This window comes from Vulpes vulpes, chromosome 1 (genome assembly GCF_048418805.1).
Source record: "Vulpes vulpes isolate BD-2025 chromosome 1, VulVul3, whole genome shotgun sequence".
Classification (NCBI taxonomy): domain Eukaryota; kingdom Metazoa; phylum Chordata; class Mammalia; order Carnivora; family Canidae; genus Vulpes; species Vulpes vulpes.
In genome coordinates this window covers 15,111,414-15,134,941 of record NC_132780.1, presented here as the reverse complement: position 1 = coordinate 15,134,941, position 23,528 = coordinate 15,111,414, and the positions used below count along the sequence as shown (strand labels likewise).

Genomic DNA, 23,528 nt, shown 5'->3' with positions numbered 1-23,528 from the left:
AGAATTGGATCCCCTCCCACGGGCTGCCAGATGCAGAAGGGGCGACGGTCTGAGAGGAATGAAGCGACTGCCTTTATTGCATAGACCTTTTCAATTGCTTTGAAGATTGGGGTCAGGGGACGCACAAGAGACAGAAGACAAGAGAAACGAGTTTCCCCGCCCCCACTGGTGCGGGGGGAGGTGGAGGGACATTAGTGCAAATCCGAGCGTCGGCCCCGGGGAACCTGCCCCTCCTGGGCTGATTGGCCAGTTAAGTGGAGGCACCGGAGTGGATAGGGCGAGTCCCGGGTCCTGACTGGCCAATTAACTAAGGCTTCCCCAGCCCGTACATGCCAGGGCCCGTCACCGGACAGCGCGTAAGGCAGCCTCCGCCCTCAGCGGACCTGGCCTCCCACGAGCCAGAAGCGAGGGTCTAGACCGAGTCCCGCCCTCATTGGTCAGGCACTACCCTCGGGGCCGGCCCATTTGTCGGTGATCGGGATGACCCCGACCCCCAGGAATTCGGGCCACACTCCAACCAACATTATCTATGGTCCCTTGGGAGCGGGCACAATCCTGAGACGGGTCCCTGCGTGTGGGGCCTTCGTCCTAACTCCTAGCAACTAGGCCTCCGCCCCTAGGTCAGGCTCCGCCTCCTTGGAATGTAGGCCCCGCCCCTGGCGGGTTGCAAGCTTTGAGAGGTTCAAGGCTCCCGACCTGGGCAGCCTGGAGGCCCGGTGAGCAGTGTACCCAGGCCTGGATGCATCTGCGCCTGCAGTGGCCCATACTCCACCTGCTCTCCGTCCACAGTGAGCACGCCCCGAGGCGTGAGAGGCTCGAGGCGGAAGGCACGGGCCGCGGCATAGCCCAGCTGCGGACAGCCCAGGTTGAAGTGGCTCCCTCGCTCCATGGCCAGAAAAAGGCGCAGCAGCGCAGCCCGCGAGATGCCACCCCGCACCCAGCACAGGTGCACCAGGCCGTCGTCAAAGCGCGCGTGGGGAGCTGCCACCAGGTCAGCCCCCAGGTGGCTGGGTGAGATGGCCAACATAAGCACAAAGTCCCCCTCCAACGTCACCCAGCCTGGGGGGAGTGGGGTGCCCAGAGGAGGGAGCAGGTGGTCAGGTGGGCCCCCAGTAGAGATCGCTTCTGGGGCATCAGGGTTGGGAGGTGGGAGCCCAGAGGAGGCTGGCATTTCTGGAACCCCCTCAGTGATGGGGGACAATAAAGCTGCCTTAGGGGAGCTAGGTGGGGAGGGCAGCAGTGGGTCTGGGGACAGTGGGGCATCCCCAGCCCCACCCCAGTCCCCGGCCAACTCTGGGCCCCCACCGTTGAGAGACAGGATGGGCAGGGGCTCAGGTGAGCCAGGGGAGGTCAGGGCAGGCTGGGGCATGGGCAGTGGCAGGGGCAGGTCAGATACCGAGCGATGCAGGGGTGAGTGTGCTACGGGTGGGGCTGGGGCCGGGGCTGGGGCCAGAGTCAGCTCTGACTTGGCACGGGGCAGGCCGTGAGCAGGGGTGGGTGAGGCAGGTTCCACAGTGGCAGGGAGGTAGGAGAGGCGTCCGCGGTATGTGTGCAGGTTGGCAAGGCCCAGCACCGTGCCCAGTGTGAAGCGGGCACTGCCCAGGGCCCTGAAGCGCTCGCTCTGGATGTCCACATCTGACACGAAGCCCCAGGCCACGGACAGGAAGGAGAAACAGCGGGAACCCGAGGCCAGTGTCACAGAGAGCAGGTCCAGCGGGCGGCTGCCACCCCGGCAGAGGAGCAGTGAGCAGTTGAGCAGCAGGTCGATACCCAGGGCAGGTTCAAACCTTCATAGCCAGAGACGGATGGACACAGTGGGAAAGAGTAAACGGGGTCACGTGAGAGACACAGTGCAAGGTGGCAGAAGACACAGAAAGGTGGGGCTGCAGACAGCAAGGGGACCAGGCCGCCCACGGCCTGGGGCCCACCCACAGCAATTTGGCCACCTCCGAATGGACCCTTCTTACCAAGCCAGGTTCCCTGTCAGTTCTTTCATCTATAAGCATTTTGCCACCTGTGTGCCAGGCACAGTTCTAGGTACTAGGGATATAGCTGGAAACGGATAGGCAAAACGGGGAGGGGGGTGCGGTGTGGGGAGCATCCCAGTCAAGACAGATCCACTTGGACTGGAATGTGGGACTGCAGACTGCCTGGGGGACATGTGGGGACAGAAGTGCCACGTAGCAGGAGGGCTCACCCTTCCCCTTACAGTACCAGGCTCCCCGAGAAGGGACCCCCACCTACCCCCCATGCTGGTTCACAGCTCCAGCCAGGGCATTGCCTGAGCCACAGGGGAGAATGCCCACAGGTGTCTTCACAGCTTCTTCCCAATCAGGGCGGCCTAGGAGCCCGTTCAGCACCTGCAGGGTGAGACACCAGCCACCTGGGTCCTGGTCCCAGTGCCAGCCTCCAGAGTCCCCCAGGATAGGCAGGTTGCCCCTGCCCTACCTCAAACAGCAGCCCGTCTCCTGAGACTGTCACGATGCCGTCCCATTCACTCAGGTTCAGTCCCTGAACCAGCTCCCGGGCATGGTTCTGCCGTTCTAATGTGGGGAAACAGCAGGTGAGCCAGGCTGTTCCCCTCTGCCCCACCACCACTCCCCAAGACTCAGAACTCAGGAGTCCTAGCCCCTCACTGCCCCACCCCCCTAGCCCCTCCTTCCATCTTGACCTGGAACTTACCTGTCTGGATGAGGTTGAAGGACAGCCCGGCTTCAGAGATCATGGGCAGCACGTGGTTCTTACACCACTGCCAGGCCAGACCCCGCCCCCCGAAGGGATTGACCAGTAGGAGCAATCGAGGTGGCCTTGGCAGAAGCTCAGGGGTTATTTCTGCAAAGAGAGGGCAAGGAGTATAGAGGCCACCGACCCAGGCTCCTCACCTCAGAGCAGCAACTGCAAACAGCCCCTAATGGAGCTGGTGGGGGGCTGGCACTGGGGCCTGCTGGGAATTCACAGGGTTTTTTTTTCCTCCCAGCCTTCAGGTGTTGGGGCTCAGGTGTGCAGCCCCGCCCCTCCCTCCCAGGGGCCAGAGACCAAGGCAGGGCTTGGGTGTCTAATCCCAATGCCCTTTGGACCCCCGTGTGGGAGGAGGAAGGAGAGCTGTGGTTTCCACTTTATTCTCAAACACCTGGAATTCAGAATCAGGTTACTCCACTGTGCAAGGCTCCCTCATTATCACCATCCCTTAGGGCCCTCAGCCAGCCAGCAGGATCCTGGAAGACCAAGGGAGGCTCACCAGATGGGGACCCTTGAACCTTTACCTTCCTGTGACAACTGAGGAGCCTGAGTGGGGGAGCCTCTGCCCCCAAAGCCTTCTCTGCCCACCACCCCCATCCCCCCCGCCCCGGCCAAGAAGCTGGATTAGGTGCCACCTCTGGGATCCTGGGACGCCCTAGGGGACCTCTGAGTGCCTGTCACTCTGGGTGGTGACTAATCATGTCTGTCTGCTGCTCTCACCAGACAGGGAGCCTCTGACTCATCTGTGGTCAGGGCCCATGGAAGGGGGGAGGGGACACAGACAAAAATCTATGAGAGCAGACACAAATCATTTTTCTCTGCCTGTGGTTTTTCTTCCTTCTGTAGCCCATCCCTGTGTGTATATCACTCTTTCAGTACAGACCAAGAGAGACACATCACAGACAAACACACAGTAGAGACAGAGATGTCCACAGAGGGAAATCCACAGAGACACCAAGGTGGCCCTAGGACAGAGTGGCTGCATAGTGCCTCACCCCCATCCCCAGGCAGTGGCACTCCACGGAGCAGACACATGAGGGCAGTGGCCCAGCGCTGGGCCTCAGCGCGGTTCTCCTCGTAGGTGGCTGCCCCGTCGGCCCGAAAGGTGCGAGGGGCTCTGCGCCGGCCCCCAAGCCGGCCCCCGCGCCGGCCCTGCGGGTAGGTGTAGATGCAGAAGTAGGCTGCTGAGTCTGAGAGGCTGCGGCTCCGAAGGGTGCAGCAGCCAGACACCTCGGCCAACAGGACCAAGCCGCCCCGGGGCCGGGCTTCAGGCTTCGGACGCAGCCGCTGTATGTGCAGGGCCTGTGGTGTGAGAGTGAGGGCGAAGCGGGAGCCGCGGGCTGGGTAGGAGCCAAACTCGCCATGCAGGAGCGGGGTGCTGGCGGCCAATGGTGGCGGCGGTGGGGGGGCCATGGCCTCGGCCCTGTCCAGGGCGCTTCTAGGCCTGTGGCCCCAGCTCCAGGTCAGCTCCTGGTCTGGCCTCTGTGGGGAGGGAGGAGGGCAGGAGTCAGAGTCCAGGACCCCTGCGGCAGGTAGAGAAAAGCAGGGGCAGGGCCAGTGGACAGGAGATAACGAGGGGTGGTGACAGGCGAGATGGGAGTGTCAGAGACAGAAGGCTCAGACGAGTGTGGGGAGATCCTGGGGACACAGGGTATAAGTCTTTTGTATAGGAAGGCCAGCATCCTGGAGGGTGGACAGCCAGGCATGCAAACGTTCATTCATTTATTCCCCAAATAATCACTCAGGACCTTCTACGTGCCAATCACAGTACCAGGACCAGCAAAGACAGCAGAGAACAAAAAAGACAAAAAAAATCCCTGCCTTTGTAGAGTTTGTATTCTCATGGGAGGACAGAAAAACAAAAGAAATTAGTAAAATATACAGTGTGTTGGATAATTAGGGCTTCAGAGGAGAATGAGGCAGAGGAGATCTGGATGGTGGAAATATGGAAAGACCAAGAACACAACACACACACACACACACACACACACACACACACACGTGGGAGGTCATCTCCAGATGGAGAAAGTGACACCAGAGAGACACCCAGACACAAAGAAAGAGAAGGATGGAGTCTAAGAGCCAGAAAAACTCCAAAAGGAGACAACAGCTTTGATGAGATGAAACCCAGGATGATGAGAGATACTCAGGAGAGTAAGAGTTTAGGGGCGCCAGAAGGTCCTCTGAGGGTCAGGAAGACAAAGGACTGAACAGAGAGGAGGGGCAGGAGGGAGGAGGTGTAGACAGCTGGAGAGACCAAGAAAGGGATAGGATGAAAGGAACTAAGGAGTCACAGAGCTAAAGGAGCCGCATGCAGGCGCCTGCAAGGGACAGGGGCCGACACTGGACCCGGAGCACTGACCTGGGCGTCTGGCTGCCTGCTCTCCAGGGAGGGGATGGGAGCCGGGCCTGAGGTCCCCTCCCCAGAGGCCATCCCCCTGCCCTCTGCCCAGCTTCTGCCTCCTCCCTGCTCACCTTTGTTCCCCACCGCCCCGCCCACCCAGCTGCCTGCCAGTCCTGCCCCTCACCTTCCCGGGCCTAGAGCTGCCCCAGACGCACCTCCATCTGTGGACTCACCCTCGGGAGTCACCTCTGCCCCCTGCCCTGGGCAGCTCCCTCGGCCCCGCCCCTAAACTTGCACTGAGCAGCGCCCCCATCCCTGAGCTGGAATCAGGCTTAGAGTCCTAGATCTCCTCCAGTCCTGGGCCTGAGGCTCTGTCCCCTAGGTCCGCAAGTCTCTGGCCTGGTCCCCCAGAACTGGGCCTGGTTCGCCAAAGATCCCCCTCCCCACCGCTCCCAGTCCATAGGCCTGAGTCTCTGTCTCCGGTTCCTCGGGTCCCGGTCCTCCATCCCCATCCCATTTCCAGAACCCAGTCCCAGACCTGGGTTTCCATTCCTGGATCCCTCAGTCCCGGTTCTGGTTCTCCATCTCCATCCCACACCCCTGGTACCCCAGTCCCGGCCTGCGTCTCCGTTCCTCTTGGTCCCGCGGTCCCCCAGACTCGGGTCCCTGACCCTACCCCCGCACCCTCCTCACACGCCAAGTCCTCCTCCAGGCGGCCCCTCAAGTCAGCACCAACCGCCCCCATCAGACCCGGGGGGAGGGGGAGGGTGTGAGTCCGCTCAGCCAATGGCTGCGCGGCCGGCCTGAGCCGCGCCAGTGAGGGCGCGCGGGGGGCGGGGCCAGCAGCTCGCGAGCATGGCGCAGGGGCCAGCCGAGGGAGAGCTTGAGAACTGGGCGGGGCAACGCGCTTCGCGAGATCAGCTGCCATAGTAAGTGAGGGCACACGCGCAGCAGAGGCGGCGTCACGACCCCACAAGCCAGCGCCGCTGACGCCATCTTTGTGGAGGGCAGGCGGTAGGTGGGCCCGATCCATTGAGTTTTTGAAAGAGAAGAAGCAGGAGGGAGGAGATCATCACCTGCAGGTACTGACCCTAACACAGGTAACCAAGGCCCAGAGCTATGCAAAGGGAGTTAGTAAAAGAGACCCAGAAAAGCAGAATCAGAGGCAGTAAGAGACTTAGAGAGAGTGCTGCCTGTTTTTTGGATAGTTACAGAAAGCCCTAAGAAAAACAGAGATACGTATGCAAAGACACAAAGACAATAGAATTGAGAATATGCAAGGTTAAGGATTCAAGAAAACCCAGAAAATGATGGACACAGACACAGGGACAGATATTTCTGACAGGAAAACTGGGGAGGAGAGGCTCATTAATTCACCAACTATTTACCTTGGACTCAACCCAGAGTGGAGGCACCATGACATGGACATCTGCCCAGTGAATGACCCAGTAACATGGCAAAACAGAAACAAGGAGCAAGATGGGGAGGAACGGTATCTGGAGGGACTTCAAGGCAGGGGTAGGGAAGGAAGACAATGCTGGAGAAGCAGAGGCTAAGAGGAAGTGAGCCCAAGAGAATGCAAAAATGTGGGCAGAGAGAGACAGAGAGAGGCAAAGACACGGTAAAGTGCAAAGAAAGCAAGGCAAGAAAAATATCTGGAGAGCAAGAAACAGAACCGTAGAGAGATACATTCAGGAGGAGACAGGGACAGTATTTGCTAGAAAGGGATGACTGGTGGAAGTTCTTTGATCGTCAAACAATGTACAACAGCACCGAATAATATATGCCAAAGAAAGACCCAGAGCAGGGGGTGGGGGTGGGAGTGGGGACAGAAACCCAGGAAGACGGGAGAAAACAGGGAAATGCACACCTTACATTTGGGAGAAAGGCGGGCAAAGAGGCTGGGATTCAGAGACAGAGACCAAGTCACCAAGGCAAGGGAAGAGAGGAGGAGGAAACTGTCCCGTGGTGCAGTGATCTTAGCTTTCGATGGACCCTTACCTGATTCCGCTGCTCCTCTGCTTCAAGGCGTCCATTCATCTGCTGGCCCTCTGCTGTGCTCCGGCATGAGCAGGACACTGGTCCTGGGCGGGAGGCCGTGGGAGGGCCGTATGGGCAAGGAGTCAGGCCTCACAGTCGGGCCCAGCCTTTGGCTCTGTGGAGGACAGGTGAGTAAGTAGCAGCATCAGGGGAAGGCTGCAGGCCCGGCTGGATGTGCTGGAGGCCAAAGGGGCAGGGCTTCTCTGAGGAAGGAGAAAAGAGGGGACAGGTCAGCTTCGTCACTGCCCTGGCCAGTCCATCTGGTCCTACCCAAGAAGGGCTAAAAAAACAGGAGCGGAGGCTACCTTGTTTTGAGCACTTTATGTGCAAAGCATTGTTCAAAGCACCCTTACTAACTTATGTAATGCTGGAAAACAAGTGTCAAGCCTGTTATCCCCTTTTGGCAGATAAGGAAAGTAAGGCACACAGAGATTAAATGACTTGCCCAAGGTCACGCTCTTGTTAGTAATTAGCATGGCCGGGTTTGGGATCTGGATACAGCTGACAAGACCCCCATCTCACCATCTTTCTATGTCAGTGCTTATCACCCGAATCTCCAGGTTCCCTCTCTTTCTAGGTCTCCCTGTCATGCCCTGGGTCTCCATCTCCGGCGGGGGTTGGGGGGCATCCCTCGCGTCTCTGTCCACTCCCGCTCTGGGCCTCCAGTCCTCCTTCCCTCTGAATCTTTATCCCCCAGGTCTTCCCTTCTCTTTCAGGAGCCTTTTAACCATTCCCTCTCCACCCCCAAACCCCAAGGCTGGGGCTTCGGTGTGCCTCCTTGGCATTCCAGTACCGTGTAAAGCCCTCACACGGAGCCCGCGGGGCCACTCGAATCTCCGGCAGGGAAAAGCGGCCCCCAAGGGGTAGAGGCTGAGGCGGGGCTCAGAGAATGGGCAGGGGGAGGAGAGGAATATAAAAATTGGAAATACAGGATGCTATAGACTGGGCTGCAGCAAGAAGATCTCGGGTTAGATCTCAAGTAGGACTTCCCGAGCTGCGGCGGCGCCTGGGAAGCACCGCACGAGATAAGAGAGGTGAGCCCGATAAGGAAACGCCTGAAGCGTGGGGTTAGTGGTTTCCCGAGGTCCTGACAGGCCCCGCCAGCTCCGCCTCCTCACCTCCAATACTCGGCCCGCCGGGTCCTCCAAGGAGCCACAGAGAGGCCGTCGGCGTCGGGCCAGAGCGTCACCGTGCGACGCGACCTCCTAGCGCCGCACATCTCTCTCGCTGCCAATTCCCTTTCTTCCGGAAGACTATCGAGAACTAGGAAGGGCCAGAGAGGCCCCCGACGTGGTCGCCGCCCCTCCACCCTTGACGCAGCGCTGTTCTCCGTGGGTGGTGGTTCCTCCACTTATTCCGGAATCGCCCATTCGGACGCTCTGCGATTCGCCATAGAGAGGCCCGACTCGAGTAGAGCGCCGCGTCGCGCCGGCGTGACGTCACACAAGCGCCCCTCGCTGAAGGCTTTCCCCGCCCCCTCCGGCACTGTTCTCTCTTTCCGGACCTGGCTGAGCAGGAGGCGCCATCATGGTGAGCGTGCTTTGAGGCGCTGCGGGCTCGATTATCCGCCGCCATCCGCCGCGGTTTTGGGCTGGGGGAGTGTTGGAGGGGAGCAGGGATGTCGGGGGGGTTCGAAGGGGGCGACTCCCGCAGTGAGGGGACTGTTTTGGTGGATTCGAAGACCAAGGGTGGGTCAGTTCTATCAGCCCCTGGCCACTCTCGTCCCCTTTTATTAGTCTAGTTCCAGTTGAGCAGATAACCCAATTGAAGTGCAAGGAAGTTCAACGTTGTGACCGGGGCCACGTTGCACATTGCGTTCTTCGCCACATTGCAAAGAAGTGGCAGAGCCGGGGTCGGACCCGGGTGCTAACCTCACGTCCGCGCTTGGTCTTTTATCTTTGCCGCCCCTACCTGGACCTGTCACTCCCCCGACCTGGAACCTTGGGTTCTGGGGGTGAGGGAGGTCTCCACCGTCCGATGCCCGGCTTTTGCGGCCAGGCGGACCTCTGAAGTCTCAGTTCCCTGTCCAGCCTTCAGTCTTGGCTTTCCCCGCCTGTAACCCCAGTTTCTTGGTCTGTGCATTGGGAACACAGTAATCATGCGTCACAGACGTGAGTTTGGGAAGAAGCTGTAGGAGCTACACATTGGAGATCTTGCATACTGAAGTGCTGGAGGAAAGGAGCTACGAATAGCCATGTAGCTCTCTACAGCGCCTGACACGGCCTGTTAAGGAATCTCAGGACAGCAGCCGGAAGTGGTGGAAGTTGTGGCTTCCTTCAGTTTTCTTAGCTGAAGAGGGCAAACTTGTCTCCTCGGGCTGTTGGATTCAAGGAGGTAGTGCATGGAAGATTCTAGTACTGGTTCTCTGTGGAGTAAGTTCCTAACAAAGGTTCTTTGCTGTATTATTAGGTAGAGTCTGCCCTTGGGTCATGTTTTTGAAAAATACCACTTTTGGGGGGATGCCTGGGTGGCTCAGTTGGTTAATCATCTGCCTTTGGCTCAGGTCGTGATGCTGGGGTCCTTGGATGGAGCCCCAGGTTGAGCCCCATCAGGGCTCCCTCCTCAGTGGGGAGTCTGCTTCTCTCTCTTGTGCTCTCTCTTTCTTTGTCAAATAACCTTTTTTAAAAAAATACAGCTTCTGAAGAATTAAAATTTGTTAGTGGTTGTAAGTCCTGTTAAAGCTTTTTAAGGTGCCATGTGCTGAAGGTTTTGTGTGTGGATTTAATACTTTTCTTATGTTGGGGTTGTTGGAGTCCCAGGTCTTCTAAGGGTGGACTTGGGATTTGTTGTCTCTTCAACAAATGAGGCCCTCTCTCTTTCTCAGAGAGGAAGAGTTCTGGGGGTGAGCTGCCAGAGAGAGTTGGGCCTACGGTCTATTCTTATCTCTGCAGGGAGTCGACATCCGCCACAACAAGGACCGAAAGGTTCGGCGCAAGGAGCCCAAGAGCCAGGACATCTACCTGAGACTCTTGGTCAAGGTGAGGTTGAGGCCGGAGCCCCTTAGGTGCCACCTAGAACTGCAGCTTCTAGAACCTCCTTTCTAGTATCGGGCTTCTTCAGGGGCCTGCAGGGCAGGCTCCTGTCTGTGGTTCTGCCCAGGGCTCCTGGAGGTTCAGTGTCCTCAGCCTCAGGGCTTATACAGCTGGGGAGTGGGGAGGGGAATTGGGGGGGCCGGGGGATGGGAAGCCATAAAAACCTTGGCAGCCCAAACCGGTTTTTTGTTAAGTTGAAGGTTGGAAGAATGGTGTGGGCTACCTACCCTGGGTTTCTATTCTGACTTTTCTCTGACCTACAGCTGTACAGGTTTCTGGCCAGACGAACCAACTCTACCTTTAACCAGGTTGTGTTGAAGAGGTTGTTCATGAGTCGCACCAACCGGCCACCTCTGTCCCTTTCCCGGATGGTGAGGAGCTGATTCCGTGGGTGACTGGATTGTGTCTTAGAGCCTGGCTTCGGGCAAGGTTGGGGGGGCTCAGCCTGGCCATCAGCTGGTTTCCTTCACCCCTTGGTGTGTGCAGAGCTCCAACGCTTGACCCTGGGGCTTGTAGTTAAGCAGCAGTGGGTATTTGAGCAGCTTGGGCTCATCTTGTTGTCGTGAAGTTGGGGTGGTTGTAGTGGCTTCAGGTGGCCTGCTGTCACATGACACTGGTCTCAGGTGTCATAAGCTCTCCTGAAGGAGAGATCTGTTGAAAGGTCTGCATTTTGTCTCTGGTGTTTTTCCCACCTGGACTGGAGGTTCAGCCTATGCTGATTGAAAAGCTTGTGGCATGGGTGGGTTCAACCCCTTTGGGGCCCAGCTGTCTCAGGCCTTGGGGGCCCAGCTGTCTCAGGCCTTGGGATGCCTGAAGCGGTGAGGTTGGAGTGAAATGCCAGAAGGAACTTCCTTAATGTGGAATTAATCCTTCTCCCAAAGATCCGAAAGATGAAACTGCCTGGCCGGGAAAACAAAACAGCTGTGGTTGTAGGAACCATAACGGATGATGTGCGTGTCCAGGAGGTGCCCAAGCTGAAGGTATGTGGAGGGGGCTCAGGAGTGTGGTGGGTGGGCCAGAGCCCAGACTTGCAGTAGAGTCTGCTGACCTGGCTCATCCTTGCTCACTGCTGATGACCTCTGTTGGGGTGCCTTGAGGCTTGTGATGCATTCCTGGTCTCTTCTCTGGGTGAGGCAGGCATCGCACCTCCCTGTCTGCATGGCTTTTAGGGCTGAAGGGGGATTGTCCTTTGCATTAGTGATGCTGGATGTCCCCAGGCAGCCCCCAGCCCCTTCTGGGTCCCTCTCTGTTGTCGGTGCTGGTTCTTGAATTTACAGGTTGGCTTCAAGTCTAGATTTCTCTGCCAGTCTGTGGACAAAGTCATGGGTCTCTTTAATATTTCCATTTCCGGGGCGCTTGGGTGGCTCAGTTCGTTAAGTGTCTGCCTTCGGCTCAGGTCATGATCTCAGGGTCCTGGGATCCGGCCCTGTGTCAGGCTTCCAGCTCAGTGGGGAGCCTGCTTCTACCTCTCCCTCTCCCTCTGCCTTTCCCCTTGCTTGTGCTCTCTCTCAGGCGTGCCGCTCTCAAATCTTTAAAAAAAAAAAAAAAAATCTCCATTTTCTTATCTGTAGTAACTTGAAGTTGTTGCAGCCTTAAAGGTGGTCTTGGACATAAATTAGCTATCATCAGGTCGAGAAGCTCTCTGTAACAGTGGTGTCACTAGTCTCCGCAAGCAGCTGGGTGCCTCTGCTGGACCAGGGCCATGAAGAGGAAGGCCCAGCAGCCCTTGGGTGGCCATGCATGGGGTCTGACCACATCTGTCCCGTGTGTTCCCTAGGTGTGTGCACTGCGCGTGAGTAGCCGTGCCCGGAGCCGCATCCTCAAAGCTGGAGGCAAGATCCTCACCTTCGATCAGTTGGCCCTGGACTCCCCTAAGGGTTGTGGCACCGTCTTACTCTCTGGTGAGTGTTTAGTGGCTCCTGTGGCGACTTCGGGGAGCTTGGTCCCTACCTGAACCCATCTTCCCCTTCCCAGGTCCACGCAAGGGCCGAGAGGTGTACAGACACTTTGGCAAGGCCCCAGGAACCCCACACAGCCACACCAAGTGAGTATGCCCAGCCTTGCCATCTGCACCCGGTTTTCCCCTGGACCCCACCCTGTGGATCTGGGCCTTGGGCACACTTCCAGCCTCTTCTGTTCCTCACACCAGTCCAGCCTCAGCCCCCTAGAACTCCTCCCCTCATCTTACCTGCTTTTCCTCAAGACGTGGCTTAAAGCTATTATTCCCTTTTGCTGAGATCTCTGCATAGCCAGCTCTGTAAGTGCAGTGTTCAGGGCCTGAGGCTGCATCTCCCAGGTGGAGCCTATGTCTTACCCCACTTTGGGGCAGTTCGCATCAATACTTGCCAAGCGCAGGTGCTCAGTGCCCTTGCCTGGCTTTTCCAGCAGCCTACTAGGTGTCATCCCCCCTTACCCCCCTCCTTTTTTAAAGATTTTATTTATTCATGAGAGAGACAGAGAGAGGCAGAGACACAGGCAGAGGGAGAAGTAGGCTCCATGCAGGGATTTCCAGGAGCAGACCTGGGCTGAAGGTGGCGCTAAACCACTGAGCCACCCGGGCTGCCCCCCCTTTCCCTTTTGATGTCCCCCTGCTGGTCTGTTAGAGCAGGCAGGCCCTATCCTTGCCCCTGAGAGGCACACTCTCACCTTCTTCTCCCTCCCCGCAGACCCTACGTGAGATCCAAGGGCCGGAAGTTCGAGCGTGCCAGAGGCCGCAGGGCCAGCCGAGGCTACAAAAACTAACCCCAGATCCTGCCTTGTTATTAAAAAGATTTTGAATGCTGATGGTCCTCTGTGTATTACTGTGGTGGGGGGGGGCGGGAGACGACGAGAGCGGATTGGAGCCTTAGGGTGAGTTGGGGAGTAGGACAGGACGCGGTGCCCATCTCCTTGGAGACCAGCCTGGGACGGGACCTTCCCCCAGCGGAGGGCGGAGTCAGCTCTACCTGAAGGCGCCCTCTGGCGGTTCCGACTCGTGCCTGTCGATCCTGTGCTGTTGGACCCTTACGGGCCCACTACGGCCAAAGCCCCGCCCCGCTAGTGGGCCGGATGACAGGTGTTTCCGCAGCTGCTCAATTCCCCGGATTAGCCACACCTGCTCCTCCGGGCTGGGGACAGTGGGCGGTGTGTGGACCGGGAAGTGCAGGAGGGGGCGGGCCCGCAGTGGGGGAGGGGTACGTGGGAACAGGTGAGTTGTTAGCCTCTTCAAAAAGCTGAATCTGGCGGGCCATTGGGCCCTGGGGCAGTGAATGTGTGCCATGGGCTAGCGCCTTCCCCTACCGGCACTCGAGGGCCTTTCCCAGGGATCTGCTGTGGGCCCTCCTCTGTTTACATAAGGGGCTGGGTTCCCCGGATCCCAGGCTAAAACCTGATGAATGAGGCCAGACGGCCGGAAGAACGGCAGAAATAAATGCAGGAGGTCTCCAGGCCCCTATTCTGACCTCCGAAAAGGCAAGACAAGGAGGGATGGGGATTTGGACACGTTGGGGGAGCTGGATGGGGTGAGAGGGAGTCCTGGTTTTATTCCTCTTCGTAGCCCCTGTCGCTGTGGTGTGCAGGAAGGAAGCGTCTGGGTGTGTGATTGGAAGGAAGGGCTGCTGGTTTGCAGGAATCGGGGGTCCAGTGTCCAGAGATTGGGTCAGAAGCCTCAAAGGGTGGTCCTTGGCCAAGAATAGGTGGACAGTCAGCTAGCAAGAGATTGTTGGATTCAGGCAGGAACCCAGACAGGTCAGCTTGGCCAGGGATCAGCACAGATCAGAGGGCAGCCCAAGACCATTCTGGCTGGGAGACGGGCAGCCAATCCAAGCAACTGGCTGGTCAGGCCCTCCAGTGAGATGGGCTGTTGCCACTTCCATGGTGACGAAAGCTCCTGTTGAGTGTATCCTCCACTGTAGCAGCCCAAGTGGGTGTGAAAGCCCAGGAGCAGAGTCCCCGGTCCACAGAGACTGAGACCTCATTCCCTGGCTGGGGGAGGGTGATGCCCAGACTTAGGGCTGGAGCCCATTCCCAAGCAGAGAGCAGGTCCAAAGGGGAAATGCCTAGGATGGTCAATCAGTGAGAGCCGGTGGGGTGAGCTAGCCACCAGTCGTCAGGAAGAACATTCTGCTGGACCCATCTGGGTGCTCCACCGGGTGGTCAGATAGTGACATTGTTAGTTGGAAGCAATCGATGTTTGCCAAATGATCCAAAAGATGGCTGGGGAGGGCCAGTTAGATGTGCTATAGGTCTGGGACAGATAGGCAGCCCACTTTGCCTTTGGTTAGGAACATTTGGGTGGTAGGAGACAGGCAGACAGCCTGTTGCTGTTGCCTGGAGATGGTTGGGCAGTCAGCCAGACCTTTGACCAGGACAGCCAGGCCCTCAGCCTGACCAAGACTGAACCAGCAAACGGGTCAGTTGGGGTTATTGAGTGGCCAGGAGACTGGAAATTGTCGTGTGGTGGGAGCACAGAGGAGCTCATGGGTCACACAGCTGGGGACGGTGTCAGGTGGTCAGCCTGACCATCAGATGGCCAGCCTGCCACAGTGGTGGCTGGAGGCAGGTGGGTGGTCAGTCTGAGCAGCCCACACCCTAAGCAGTCTGATTGTCACGACGGTGATCCAGGGACACAGGGTGCCACTCACAGAGCTGCCCTGGAAGCCTTGGCACCGCTGCATAGACTCTGCTTGGCAGGAGACCCCCACCCACACCCCAGATGGTCAGTCCCCCAGAGACGGCCAAACCTTCAGACACCCAGCTGCACGGTCCTCCCACCTAAGCAGCCCAATGGCAGCCTCCCAGCTGGCAGCGCTGGAAGGAGTGGGGTCAGGGCCCGAGGGGCTGCCCTTGACTGAGGCCAGCCCCAGCTTCCTGTATTCCGAGGGCCAGCGCCTGGCTCTTGAGGCTCTGCTGAGCAAGGGCGAAGAGGCGTTCCAGGCCTGCGTGCAGCGCGAGGGGCTGCGGCCCTTCCTGAGCGGGGAAGAGCTCCGGAGCCTGGCGGCGGCCGCTGAGAACTGGACCACATGCAAGCAGCCACCCGGCAGGGCAGCAGAGGGAGCCACTGCCACCGATGGGGACTCCGGCAGCCTGACTTACTGGCCCGGACAGTCGGAGGAGCAGGTGCCCACGCTGCGGTTGGGCTGGCCGGAGGACCCGACCTGGAAGGGAATCACCCGGGCACAGCTGTATACCCAGCCACCCGACGAGGGCCACCCGCCCCTCAAGGAGCTGGTGCGCCAGGAAATCCAGGCCGCCTGCAAGGTGGGGGTCTCAGGGGCCCAGTGTCCATTCCCCAGACCCAGACATCCTCGCATGCCAGCTCCCGGACCTGGGAGTGGTGCATCCCCTGAGGCCTGGGGATCTCACCCATGCCCTCCTGGGACACCTCTCAGGAGGGGGGACACAGGTGTCTACATCCCCCAGCCTCATCCTCACCCTCTCTCCAAGGCCTGGGTCCCCCTAGGCATCCATGCCCCTTGGACCGAATCATCTACCCCCCAGCACCCCACCCTACCACTAGGGTAAGTGTCTCCATCCTTCCTCCCATAGAGGGCCCAGATGTCTCCCCTATGGCCCCCTGGATAGCCTGTTCTATCTTTTTTTTTTTTTTTTTTAAGATTTTATTTATTCATGAGAGACACAGAAAGGCAGAGACATAGACAGAGGGAGAAGCAGGCCCCCAACAGGGAGCCCGACATGGGGCTCCATCCCAAGACCCTGGGATCATGACCTGAGCCAAAGGCAGATAGATGCTCAACCCCTGAGCCTCCCGGGTGCCCTGTTCTTTATATAACAGCTTTATGCCTGCCAGCTCCCACGCTAAGTGCTCTACATGACTTAACATTTATAATTGTTAAGAGGGTCCTGTGAGGTTGGTACTTATTATACCAAGCGAGGAGAGTTGGGGAAACTGAGGCACAGGAGCTTAAGTCTCTCAGGGTAAGTGGCCAAGTGGGGATTTGAACCAAGGCTGTCTGGCCAGTGGGTCAAGAGTCATCACTGCTGCATTTTTCTGCCTGTAAGACCCAGGCCCTCAGCCCCTGAGTCCCCAGAGCTCCCCTGGGTGGCTGAGCAGGTCATCCTCCCCCCCCCTGGTATCCATGGCACCCCCAAGTGCCCAGCTGTGCAGTTGCCCACATTGCCCTGCCAGGGCATCTGGCCCACTGAGCTCTGGAGCAGGGCCACCACATAGTGTCACAGCTCACGGGACGCCACTTGCTGGTGCAAATGTCATCATGATGAGTTTTCCAGCAGCAGAGGCCTTGATCTCCAGGAAGGACAGTCTTTGCCTCTTTCACATGTAGGCGCCGTATTGAGCAATAGTCTGTGTCTGGGGGTCTCTCTCGCAGCGCCCCCTGAACACCCCATCAAGGCCGGGCCTTTAAATTCCTACCCTCAGAGTCCCTCACTCCCAGGGCTCCACCCCCTGGATGCCCCCCCAGGTCTCTGGGCTCTATCCACAGCCCCTCTACCCACACCCCCCAGCTAGTGGCCGTGGTCATGGACATCTTCACTGACCCAGACCTGCTTTTGGACCTGGTAAACGCTGCCACACGCCGCTGGGTGCCTGTCTACCTCCTCCTGGACCGCCAGCAACTGCCTGCCTTCCTGACCCTGGCCCACCAGCTGGGAGTGAACCCCTGGGCCACTGAGGTAGGAGCCTGGCAGGAGGGACCCAAGTCCCCATTCCCCTGACACTGGGGCCAGTGGGGGCAGGCCCTTCCACTGCGTCCTAGCTCATCAAGGTAGATGCCAGCCTAGAGGGTCCTCTGAGATCTGATGCCCCTGGCATTGGGGGAATTAAAGGTGGGTCTTCCCACGGGATCCCTTTGAGTTAGGGGTATTTCCAAGAGAGACCAATATTGGTGGCTCTGGGGAAGCTGGGACAGACCTTTCCTAACCAGCCTGGAGGGACACCCAAGCCCTGGGCAATGGGCGGAGGCGCATGGGGTTGGCCTGAGCTACGGTGTGCCCCCTCCACTCCAGAACCTAGATATCCGTGTTGTGCGGGGCTGCAGTTTCCAGAGCCGCTGGCGACAGCAGGTAAGCGGCAACGTGCGAGAGAAGTTTGTGCTGCTGGACGGCCACAGGGTCATCTCCGGATCCTACAGGTGCGCCTGCCCCTCACCACACCTCCCAGCGTCTGTCCCCAACCTACGGGGAGCAATTGGCATCCCCCTTACCAGCATCTCTTTCCTGGTCTGTGAAACGGGTCTAAGCCCTCCCTCTCACTGGTAGAGGAGGTACCATAGGGCCGAACCTCCTTGGGATGGAGCCAGGCCTGCCTGCGGAGAGGAGGAGAGTCATCTCTTTGACCCTGTGTCTTTGCCCCTTATCTGGGAAACAGATTTTGTGTGTGGGTTTCAGAACCAGGAGGACATGGATTGGAGTCCTAGCTCCGTCTTGAGTTAACTCCACCTCTCTGAGCATCTCTAAAAAAAATAGAAGAGTTGGTATGCAAATGACCCGGTGGCCCACATCCCTCCTCTCCTTTCTCTGGGGTCTGACCAACCTTGACTCTGGGCGGTGCCTTCCCTGCTCTGCGCCTCACTTTCCCCATCTGGAAAGTGTGAATAATAACAGCACCTGCCTCATAGGGTCACAGTGGGGGAGGGTGTGGGGTGCCTGGATGTTGGGGTCTCTTGGCCTGGCTTTGAACTGTAGCTCTGCTGGCTACTAGCTGTGTGACTTTGGGCAACTGACTTCACCTCTCTGTGCTTCACTTCCCCTTCTACAGGATGGGATGATACAGGTCGTAGGAAGCTGCACCCAATTCTCTGGTCTCCACCTTGTAGATGTCAGTAGCGACCCCCCTTCCCCTATTATGGCAACCAAAAGTGTCTGCAGACATTGCCACTGTCCCTTGGAGGGGGGCAGAGGTGCCCTATTTTTACCAGTGCTCCCCACTGGTGGTTTTCCATCTCGGGCCTGCCTGCATCAGAATCACCTGGAGGACCCGTTAAAAACACAGACTTTGGGAGCCTCTCTGCACCACCCGCCCTCTGCCCCCATTCAGCTGGCTGGGGACGGGGTCTGAGAATTGGCATCCCTAGTTAACTCCCGGACAATCCGGGGACCCCATTTGGAGAATCGCTACCGCAGAGACTGGGCTGCCCTGGAAAGCATTTACCTTCCTGGCTTTGCTTGGGGATTCAGCGAGATCACGGTGCCCTGGCATGTAACATAAGCAGTGCTCCGTAAACATCAGCTGTCATTTATTATTGTCATTGTTCGTTTTAACCATATTTCATCGACTCTGAGGTGCCACCAATGAAAAGAAGCATCCTGATCGAAATGTGAAAAGATACGCGTCTTAGAACCAATGAAATACAGTAGGGGTACAGCCAAACCCACCGAGCATGGCTCCCCACCACTGAATCAGGCCTGAGGATGCTTCGCCGAGCACTGGGCTCCGGGTGGACAGCCCTAGAATGGATGAAGCCGGGGCCACAAGAGGTTGTCCAGGGCCTCTGGCCATTTAATGGGGAGAAGGGGTGGAGGCAGGGGACTCGGGGAGCAGCGGAGCCGGGACACCAGTCCCATGTCCTGCCCTTCAGGTTGGTCACAGCAAACGTGGAAGCAGCAGCAGCAGCACACCCAGCGCCAGGCCTGCGGCCCGCCCCTCCCATCTGGCGGGACTGGGGGCCCTGTTACACATGTGGCCGTAGCAGCACGTGGTGGTAAGCGTGTAGGTGACACCCATGTAGGTGACCGGCTCCTCATGGCCGCAAGAAGTGGACAGCAGGCAACCTTTGTTGATGATAGGGCCGAGGCCTGGGGCCACGCCATGGCCTGTGAAGCAGTCCTCATCGTCGCCACACTGCATGTGGATGCCTGGACACTGCTTGGAATCGGTCAGCTCACAGAACACACAGTCCTTGGCGCCTGTGGTGCCCGGGGGCAGAGCCATTGCCAGAAGCAGCAGCCAGCCGAGGACCATGGTGGCCTGGCGGCGGTGACGGTGCCCAAGCCAGGCCGTGGGCTTCCTGGGCCTCCCGGAACTGCTGAATGACGCTCCTGAGGCCTACGAGACTTTTGCCCCTGGTCTGGCCTCCCAGGGTCAGCGCTTGGAGGGTCCTTGGGTCCCAACGCTCCGCGTCCCTCTTGGGAACTCCGTTGTGACCACTGCTTGAGAGTCCTCGGGTCTCAGAAGCTTCCCCAGGACGGAGACAAGCCAGCGGCCACTACCTGATGGGAGTCTATATGGAGCGGAATGGGGTGACCTCACAGACCCCTCAGGGCTCCCACTGGCCCCTCCAGGGGTGAGGTCACAGGTGGGGGGAGGGGTGTCACAATCTGCGGGCAGACGGGCCCACCAACCTGCCAGGGCCTGAGGACACTGCCACTCCGCCAAGGTAAGGACGATCGGACCAACGCTCGCTCTCCTGGTCGCTGACTCATCGGTCCTCTGGGCGCTGAGCCTGCAGAGGTGCACAACCAGTGGGGAGCCCGTTTTTCAGATGGGTAAACCAAGGCTCAGGAAGGGAAGGTGCCATGGCCAAGGTCCCCAGAGCTGGGAATAGAATCCAGATTCATTTAATTCCCAAGAGGGCATTTACCGAGCACCCGTTGTGTGCCAAGACTCATGCTGGATGCTTTAAATACCACCACTGTGACGACACTGACGACAAGGACCCTAGGAGCACTGCGCACCACAGCCAGCCGGGCACCACGCAGGGAGCTCAACCCTTTGTTCGCTCCTTCCAGTCTTCCTACTTCTTTGCTCCATATTGCAGATGAGCAAACTGAGGCAGGCACAGTCAAAGCAGCAGGCCTCGTGGGGGTCAGCAAACTAATCCTACCTCTCAGAGAGGGAAACTGAGGCACTGATGCCTCCTTTGCTGGGGATGGGGCAGAGTCCAGGTTTAAGCTCAGGCCAGCTTCCAGATGGTACTTTAAGTAGCTTAACTCTTGTCACATCAACCCTCTGGGTAGGTGCGTGGGCTGTTCCCATTCTCCGGGGTGGTGGTGGTGCTGGCGGGTGTTAAAGCCAGAGAGGTTGTAGGACTTGCCTAAGGTCACACAGCCTGCCCTGGGACCAAGTGGGATATCAGTAATAGTGTCCAGGCTGGGGCGCCCCCCCCTCCGGCTGCACAGAGATCTGACCCCTCCCTGCGTGCCCCCCAGCTTCACATGGAGTGACTCACGCCTGCATCGCGGCCTGGTGACCCTGCTGACCGGTGAGATTGCCGATGCCTTCAGCCGAGAGTTCCGGACACTCTATGCGGCCTCCTGGCCGCTCCCGCCCGCACCCACCCCGGGCCCCTTCGTCAGCACCGTGGGGGGGCTGCAGCTGGCTCCCAACCCCCACCGTGTGGTCCGCCGCCGCTCTGTGGCCCCCATGTCCCCGCCGCCACCCGACGGCCCGTTGGCCCAACGCTTGGCTGCCTGCCGAGTATTTGAGGGTGACAGGCAGGAGACCCCGGCCACCCCAGGGCCGGCGCTGAGTGACATCCTGAGGAGTGTCCAGCGTGCCCGGGCCCCCAGCGGCCCCCCGGCCCGGCCCAGCCGCTCTCTATGGGACCTGAGCCGCCTGTCCCAGCTGTCGGGCTCCAGTGATGGTGACAGCGAGGTGAGACCTGGTGGCCGGCCTGAGCAAAACAATAGCTGGAAGAGGATGGGGCAGCTGAGAGCTGACTATGTGCCAGGGCCCAGACCAGAGCTGGGGTACGGGGGGGTGCGGGGAAAGTGCCCACTTGAGTTCACGATCCCAGGGACCCTTTCCTGCAGCCCTACTGTGTGTTGGGCAGAGGCACTCTGAGTGGCTTGGGCCAGGGACCCCGAGAGCCCCCGTGGGTGCAAATCCTGGCCTGACCGGTGAGAGCCGGGCAGAGATGTGCCTTCTCTGAACCCTCGGTGTTCTCATCCAGCTAATGGGTGCAGCAATGTCCGCAGTCTCGGTGTGGTGGGAAGGAGGAGTCAGCGAGGGGAGGTTGAAGTAGAATATTGATAAGCACTGTGATAAGTCCCCACGGTGGGATATATTTATATTTATTTCATGAGACCCTCATCCCAGGTCAGTGAGGTGATACTCTGCTCAGGCTCATGGTTACAGATGGAAAAGAGGTTCAGAGAGGTCAAGTGACTTGTCCAAGGTCAAAACAACCATCTCTCTGTGGGCACTGTGCCACCTGCAGACGCTTTCACAGAGGTGGTGAAAGTGGACCTTTGCCATGACCTTCTGAGGTGGATGTTATTACAGCTCAACCATTTCATCTGCCCGCCCGTTTCAGTTTTGGGAGACTGAGTCATGAGGGAGCGATTGGAACTCAGCCCCAGTGGCCTCCCTGGGGCAGCTATTATTTTTTATTTATTTATTTATTTAGTTAGTTATTTATTTATTTATTTAATTTTTTAAAGATTTATTTATTTATTCATGAGAGACAGAGAGAGAGAGAGAGAGGCAAATAAATAAATAAATAAATCTTAAAAAAAAAGAAAAAAAGAGAGAGAGAGAGAGAGAGGCAGAGGGAGAAGCAGGCTCCCCGCGGGGAGCCCGATGTGGGACTTGATCCCAGGACCCCAGGATCACACCTGAGCCAAAGGCAGATGCTCAACCACTGAGCCACCCAGGTGCCCCCCACCCCCACGCCCCACCCCACCCCCCTCCCCGGGGCAGCTTTTAAAATGCTCTGCCTCTGGCTTCCTGGATTCAAATGTTGTCAGCGTGTTGGGGAGGGGTCTCTGCCCCTCCCCTCAGCTGCTGAGACCCTGGGGTTCCCACAAAGCCTGCCTTAATTTTCTGGGACCCTGGATGGAGCCTCAGTGCCCTCAGCTGTAAAGTGGGCTGCCGCAAGGGCGAGAGCAGAGAGCCCTGTGGGACAAGTGGGCAGACTCGCCCTCATGCCAGCAGACCCGGGGTGCAGCTGCTCTGGGGTTCGTGCCCCTCTCAGGATCAGTTTCCCATCAGCTAAATGGGAACAGGTCATGGATCTGTTTCCAAGGGTGAGGGAGAAATGTCCCAGGAATCTCTTCCCTTGATTCCAGTCCAGGGGAGAGGGGGTTGGGCAGGGTGGGGGCAAGGTCCTTGCCTCCACCCCTGTCCAGAGCCACCCTCACCCACCATCACCTCCTTTGGCAAATATTTGCTCCCCCCTGGGGCAGCTGTTGGCAGCTTCCTGTTCCTCCCCAACTGCAAAGCTGCAGGGGGAACACAGCAGCTGGCCTCCTGGGGGTCGGGGGCCCCAGGCCTCTCAGTTCACTTCCCTTCCCCATTCTGGAGGCTTCTCACCTTCCCTGACAGTTTCACACACACACACACACACACACACACACACACACACACACACACACACCCCTTTCCAGGGACTCAGGCCCCGGAGCCTTCTCTCACCTTTCTTTCTTACTTACCCTTTGCAGCTCAAGATGTCTTGGGGCTCCAAGGACACCCCGGCCAAGGCCCTGATGAGGCAGCGGGGCACCGGAGGGGCTCCCCGGGGGGAGATAGAACCCCGTCCTGTGGGCCGGTCCCAGCCCTGGGGCGGCCCCCTGCCCCTCCTCCCAGCTCGCCGCCTGCGCTATCTGTCCCCAACCCGAAGGAGGTTTGGTGAAGATGCTGCCTCCAAACTCCTGGAACCCCGAGGAGTCCAGCAGCCAGATCGGGGTGCCCAGGCAGGACTCAGGGGGCCTCGCTGACTGGAGCCGAAACGTCACTGGGCCTGCCTGTTGACTGGAAGCTCCAAGCCCCCTGCCTCCATGCGGTGACTTGGACAAGGCTTCTGGCCTGGGTCTCTGGAAAGTGGAAGGGATTTTTTTTTTCTCTTTGTTCTAGAACTTGGGCAGGCCCAGTGCTCGCTCTAGATGCCAGTGTCACAGCTTAGAAAACGGGCAGGAAGTCTCGACTAGCTGGAATCCTAGAAGAGTGCATACCCTACTGGGGCCAGGTCAGAACTCCTCTGAGGACAGGCCTGGCTGAGCGGCCCCGGTGCCGGCATTGTGCGGGGTGAAGGTGGGGCGTCCCTGGGACAAAGTGGGGGAGCTTCCTGCACCCACCATGCTCAGGAGCTGTGGGTAAACAGCTTGGCAGAGAAGCAGACAGAATCCCATCCAGGGACTGGGGCTGAATAACCTGAATAACACACCTGCTGGGCAATGGATCAGGGCTATGGGCGCTGGGACTGTTTTGTGGGTGCTAAGGGGTGAGTTGTTGGGGCTCCCTTTACCTCTGCTCAGAATAAAGCTGCTTTATGCCAGAATCTTGCATTTGCACAGCCTAGCAGAGGACCCAGGAACGCAGTCCCCGCCCCCTCCTCCGCGGCCGCAGCACCCCTGGCCTGGGGGGTGGGGGTCAGGTGCCCGGCGCTTGCCTCCCTGCAGTCACCCACCCCACTGGTGTGCGCAGCGGGGAAGAAGACCTCGTCCCCTCCGGGGCCCTGGGTGCGGGTCCCCACCCCGGC

The 23,528-nt window shown here is 58.6% G+C and overlaps 4 protein-coding genes across 16 annotated transcripts; 2 read left to right on the top strand and 2 right to left on the bottom strand.

The window, feature by feature from the left end:
- Window positions 1-50: 50 nt before the first annotated feature.
- SPHK2 (sphingosine kinase 2) lies at window positions 51-8,568 on the bottom strand. Of its 13 annotated transcripts, none has more exons than XM_026014033.2 (7): window positions 8,242-8,568; window positions 7,085-7,326; window positions 3,735-4,221; window positions 2,683-2,832; window positions 2,449-2,543; window positions 2,245-2,360; window positions 51-1,787 (listed from the first exon to the last, which is right to left on the bottom strand). In XM_026014033.2, the coding sequence occupies exons 2-7, from the start codon at window positions 7,121-7,123 to the stop codon at window positions 683-685; spliced, it is 1,992 nt and encodes a 663-aa protein (XP_025869818.2). In that variant the 5' UTR covers window positions 7,124-7,326; window positions 8,242-8,568; the 3' UTR covers window positions 51-682. The 13 variants fall into 13 exon arrangements, with proteins under 13 accessions (XP_025869818.2, XP_025869819.2, XP_025869817.2 ...); XM_026014034.2 differs by having other exon boundaries at window positions 7,085-7,238; window positions 8,242-8,535; XM_026014032.2 differs by lacking the exon at window positions 8,242-8,568 and adding an exon at window positions 7,917-8,222.
- Window positions 8,518-12,939, top strand: RPL18 (ribosomal protein L18). Its single transcript, XM_026014041.2, has 7 exons — window positions 8,518-8,653; window positions 10,015-10,101; window positions 10,419-10,526; window positions 11,037-11,135; window positions 11,933-12,056; window positions 12,130-12,199; window positions 12,822-12,939. Exons 1-7 carry the CDS (start codon window positions 8,651-8,653, stop codon window positions 12,895-12,897), a joined length of 567 nt encoding a protein of 188 aa, XP_025869826.2. The 5' UTR covers window positions 8,518-8,650; the 3' UTR covers window positions 12,898-12,939.
- A 375-nt stretch (window positions 12,940-13,314) lies between these two features.
- On the top strand, window positions 13,315-23,327 carry FAM83E (family with sequence similarity 83 member E). Its single transcript, XM_026014095.2, has 5 exons — window positions 13,315-15,393; window positions 16,618-16,785; window positions 17,119-17,243; window positions 20,260-20,704; window positions 22,492-23,327. The coding sequence occupies exons 1-5, from the start codon at window positions 14,920-14,922 to the stop codon at window positions 22,765-22,767; spliced, it is 1,488 nt and encodes a 495-aa protein (XP_025869880.1). The 5' UTR covers window positions 13,315-14,919; the 3' UTR covers window positions 22,768-23,327.
- Window positions 18,605-19,072, bottom strand: SPACA4 (sperm acrosome associated 4). The gene has a single exon (XM_072756276.1). It carries the CDS (start codon window positions 19,070-19,072, stop codon window positions 18,695-18,697), a length of 378 nt encoding a protein of 125 aa, XP_072612377.1. The 3' UTR covers window positions 18,605-18,694.
- Window positions 23,328-23,528: the final 201 nt, after the last annotated feature.

Bases quoted from the DNA above. Each gene is read 5' to 3' on its own strand.
- SPHK2 (XM_072756299.1), bottom strand. From the start codon at position 6,116: ATGGATCGGGCCCACCTACCGCCTGCCCTCCACAAAGATGGCGTCAGC. The intron at 4,222-5,759 runs GTAGGGTCAGGG...CCCTCCCCACAG, and splicing joins CGTGTGAGGAGGGTGCGGGG to AGGCCAGACCAGGAGCTGAC. The intron at 2,361-2,448 runs GTAGGGCAGGGG...CTCACCCTGCAG, and splicing joins GAGACGGGCTGCTGTTTGAG to GTGCTGAACGGGCTCCTAGG.
- SPACA4 (XM_072756276.1), bottom strand. From the start codon at position 19,072: ATGGTCCTCGGCTGGCTGCTGCTTCTGGCAATGGCTCTGCCCCCGGGC.
- RPL18 (XM_026014041.2), top strand. The intron at 10,102-10,418 runs GTGAGGTTGAGG...TCTGACCTACAG, and splicing joins ACCTGAGACTCTTGGTCAAG to CTGTACAGGTTTCTGGCCAG. The intron at 12,057-12,129 runs GTGAGTGTTTAG...TCCCCTTCCCAG, and splicing joins TGGCACCGTCTTACTCTCTG to GTCCACGCAAGGGCCGAGAG.
- FAM83E (XM_026014095.2), top strand. From the start codon at position 14,920: ATGGCAGCCTCCCAGCTGGCAGCGCTGGAAGGAGTGGGGTCAGGGCCC. The intron at 16,786-17,118 runs GTAGGAGCCTGG...CCTCCACTCCAG, and splicing joins TGAACCCCTGGGCCACTGAG to AACCTAGATATCCGTGTTGT. The intron at 17,244-20,259 runs GTGCGCCTGCCC...CGTGCCCCCCAG, and splicing joins GTCATCTCCGGATCCTACAG to CTTCACATGGAGTGACTCAC.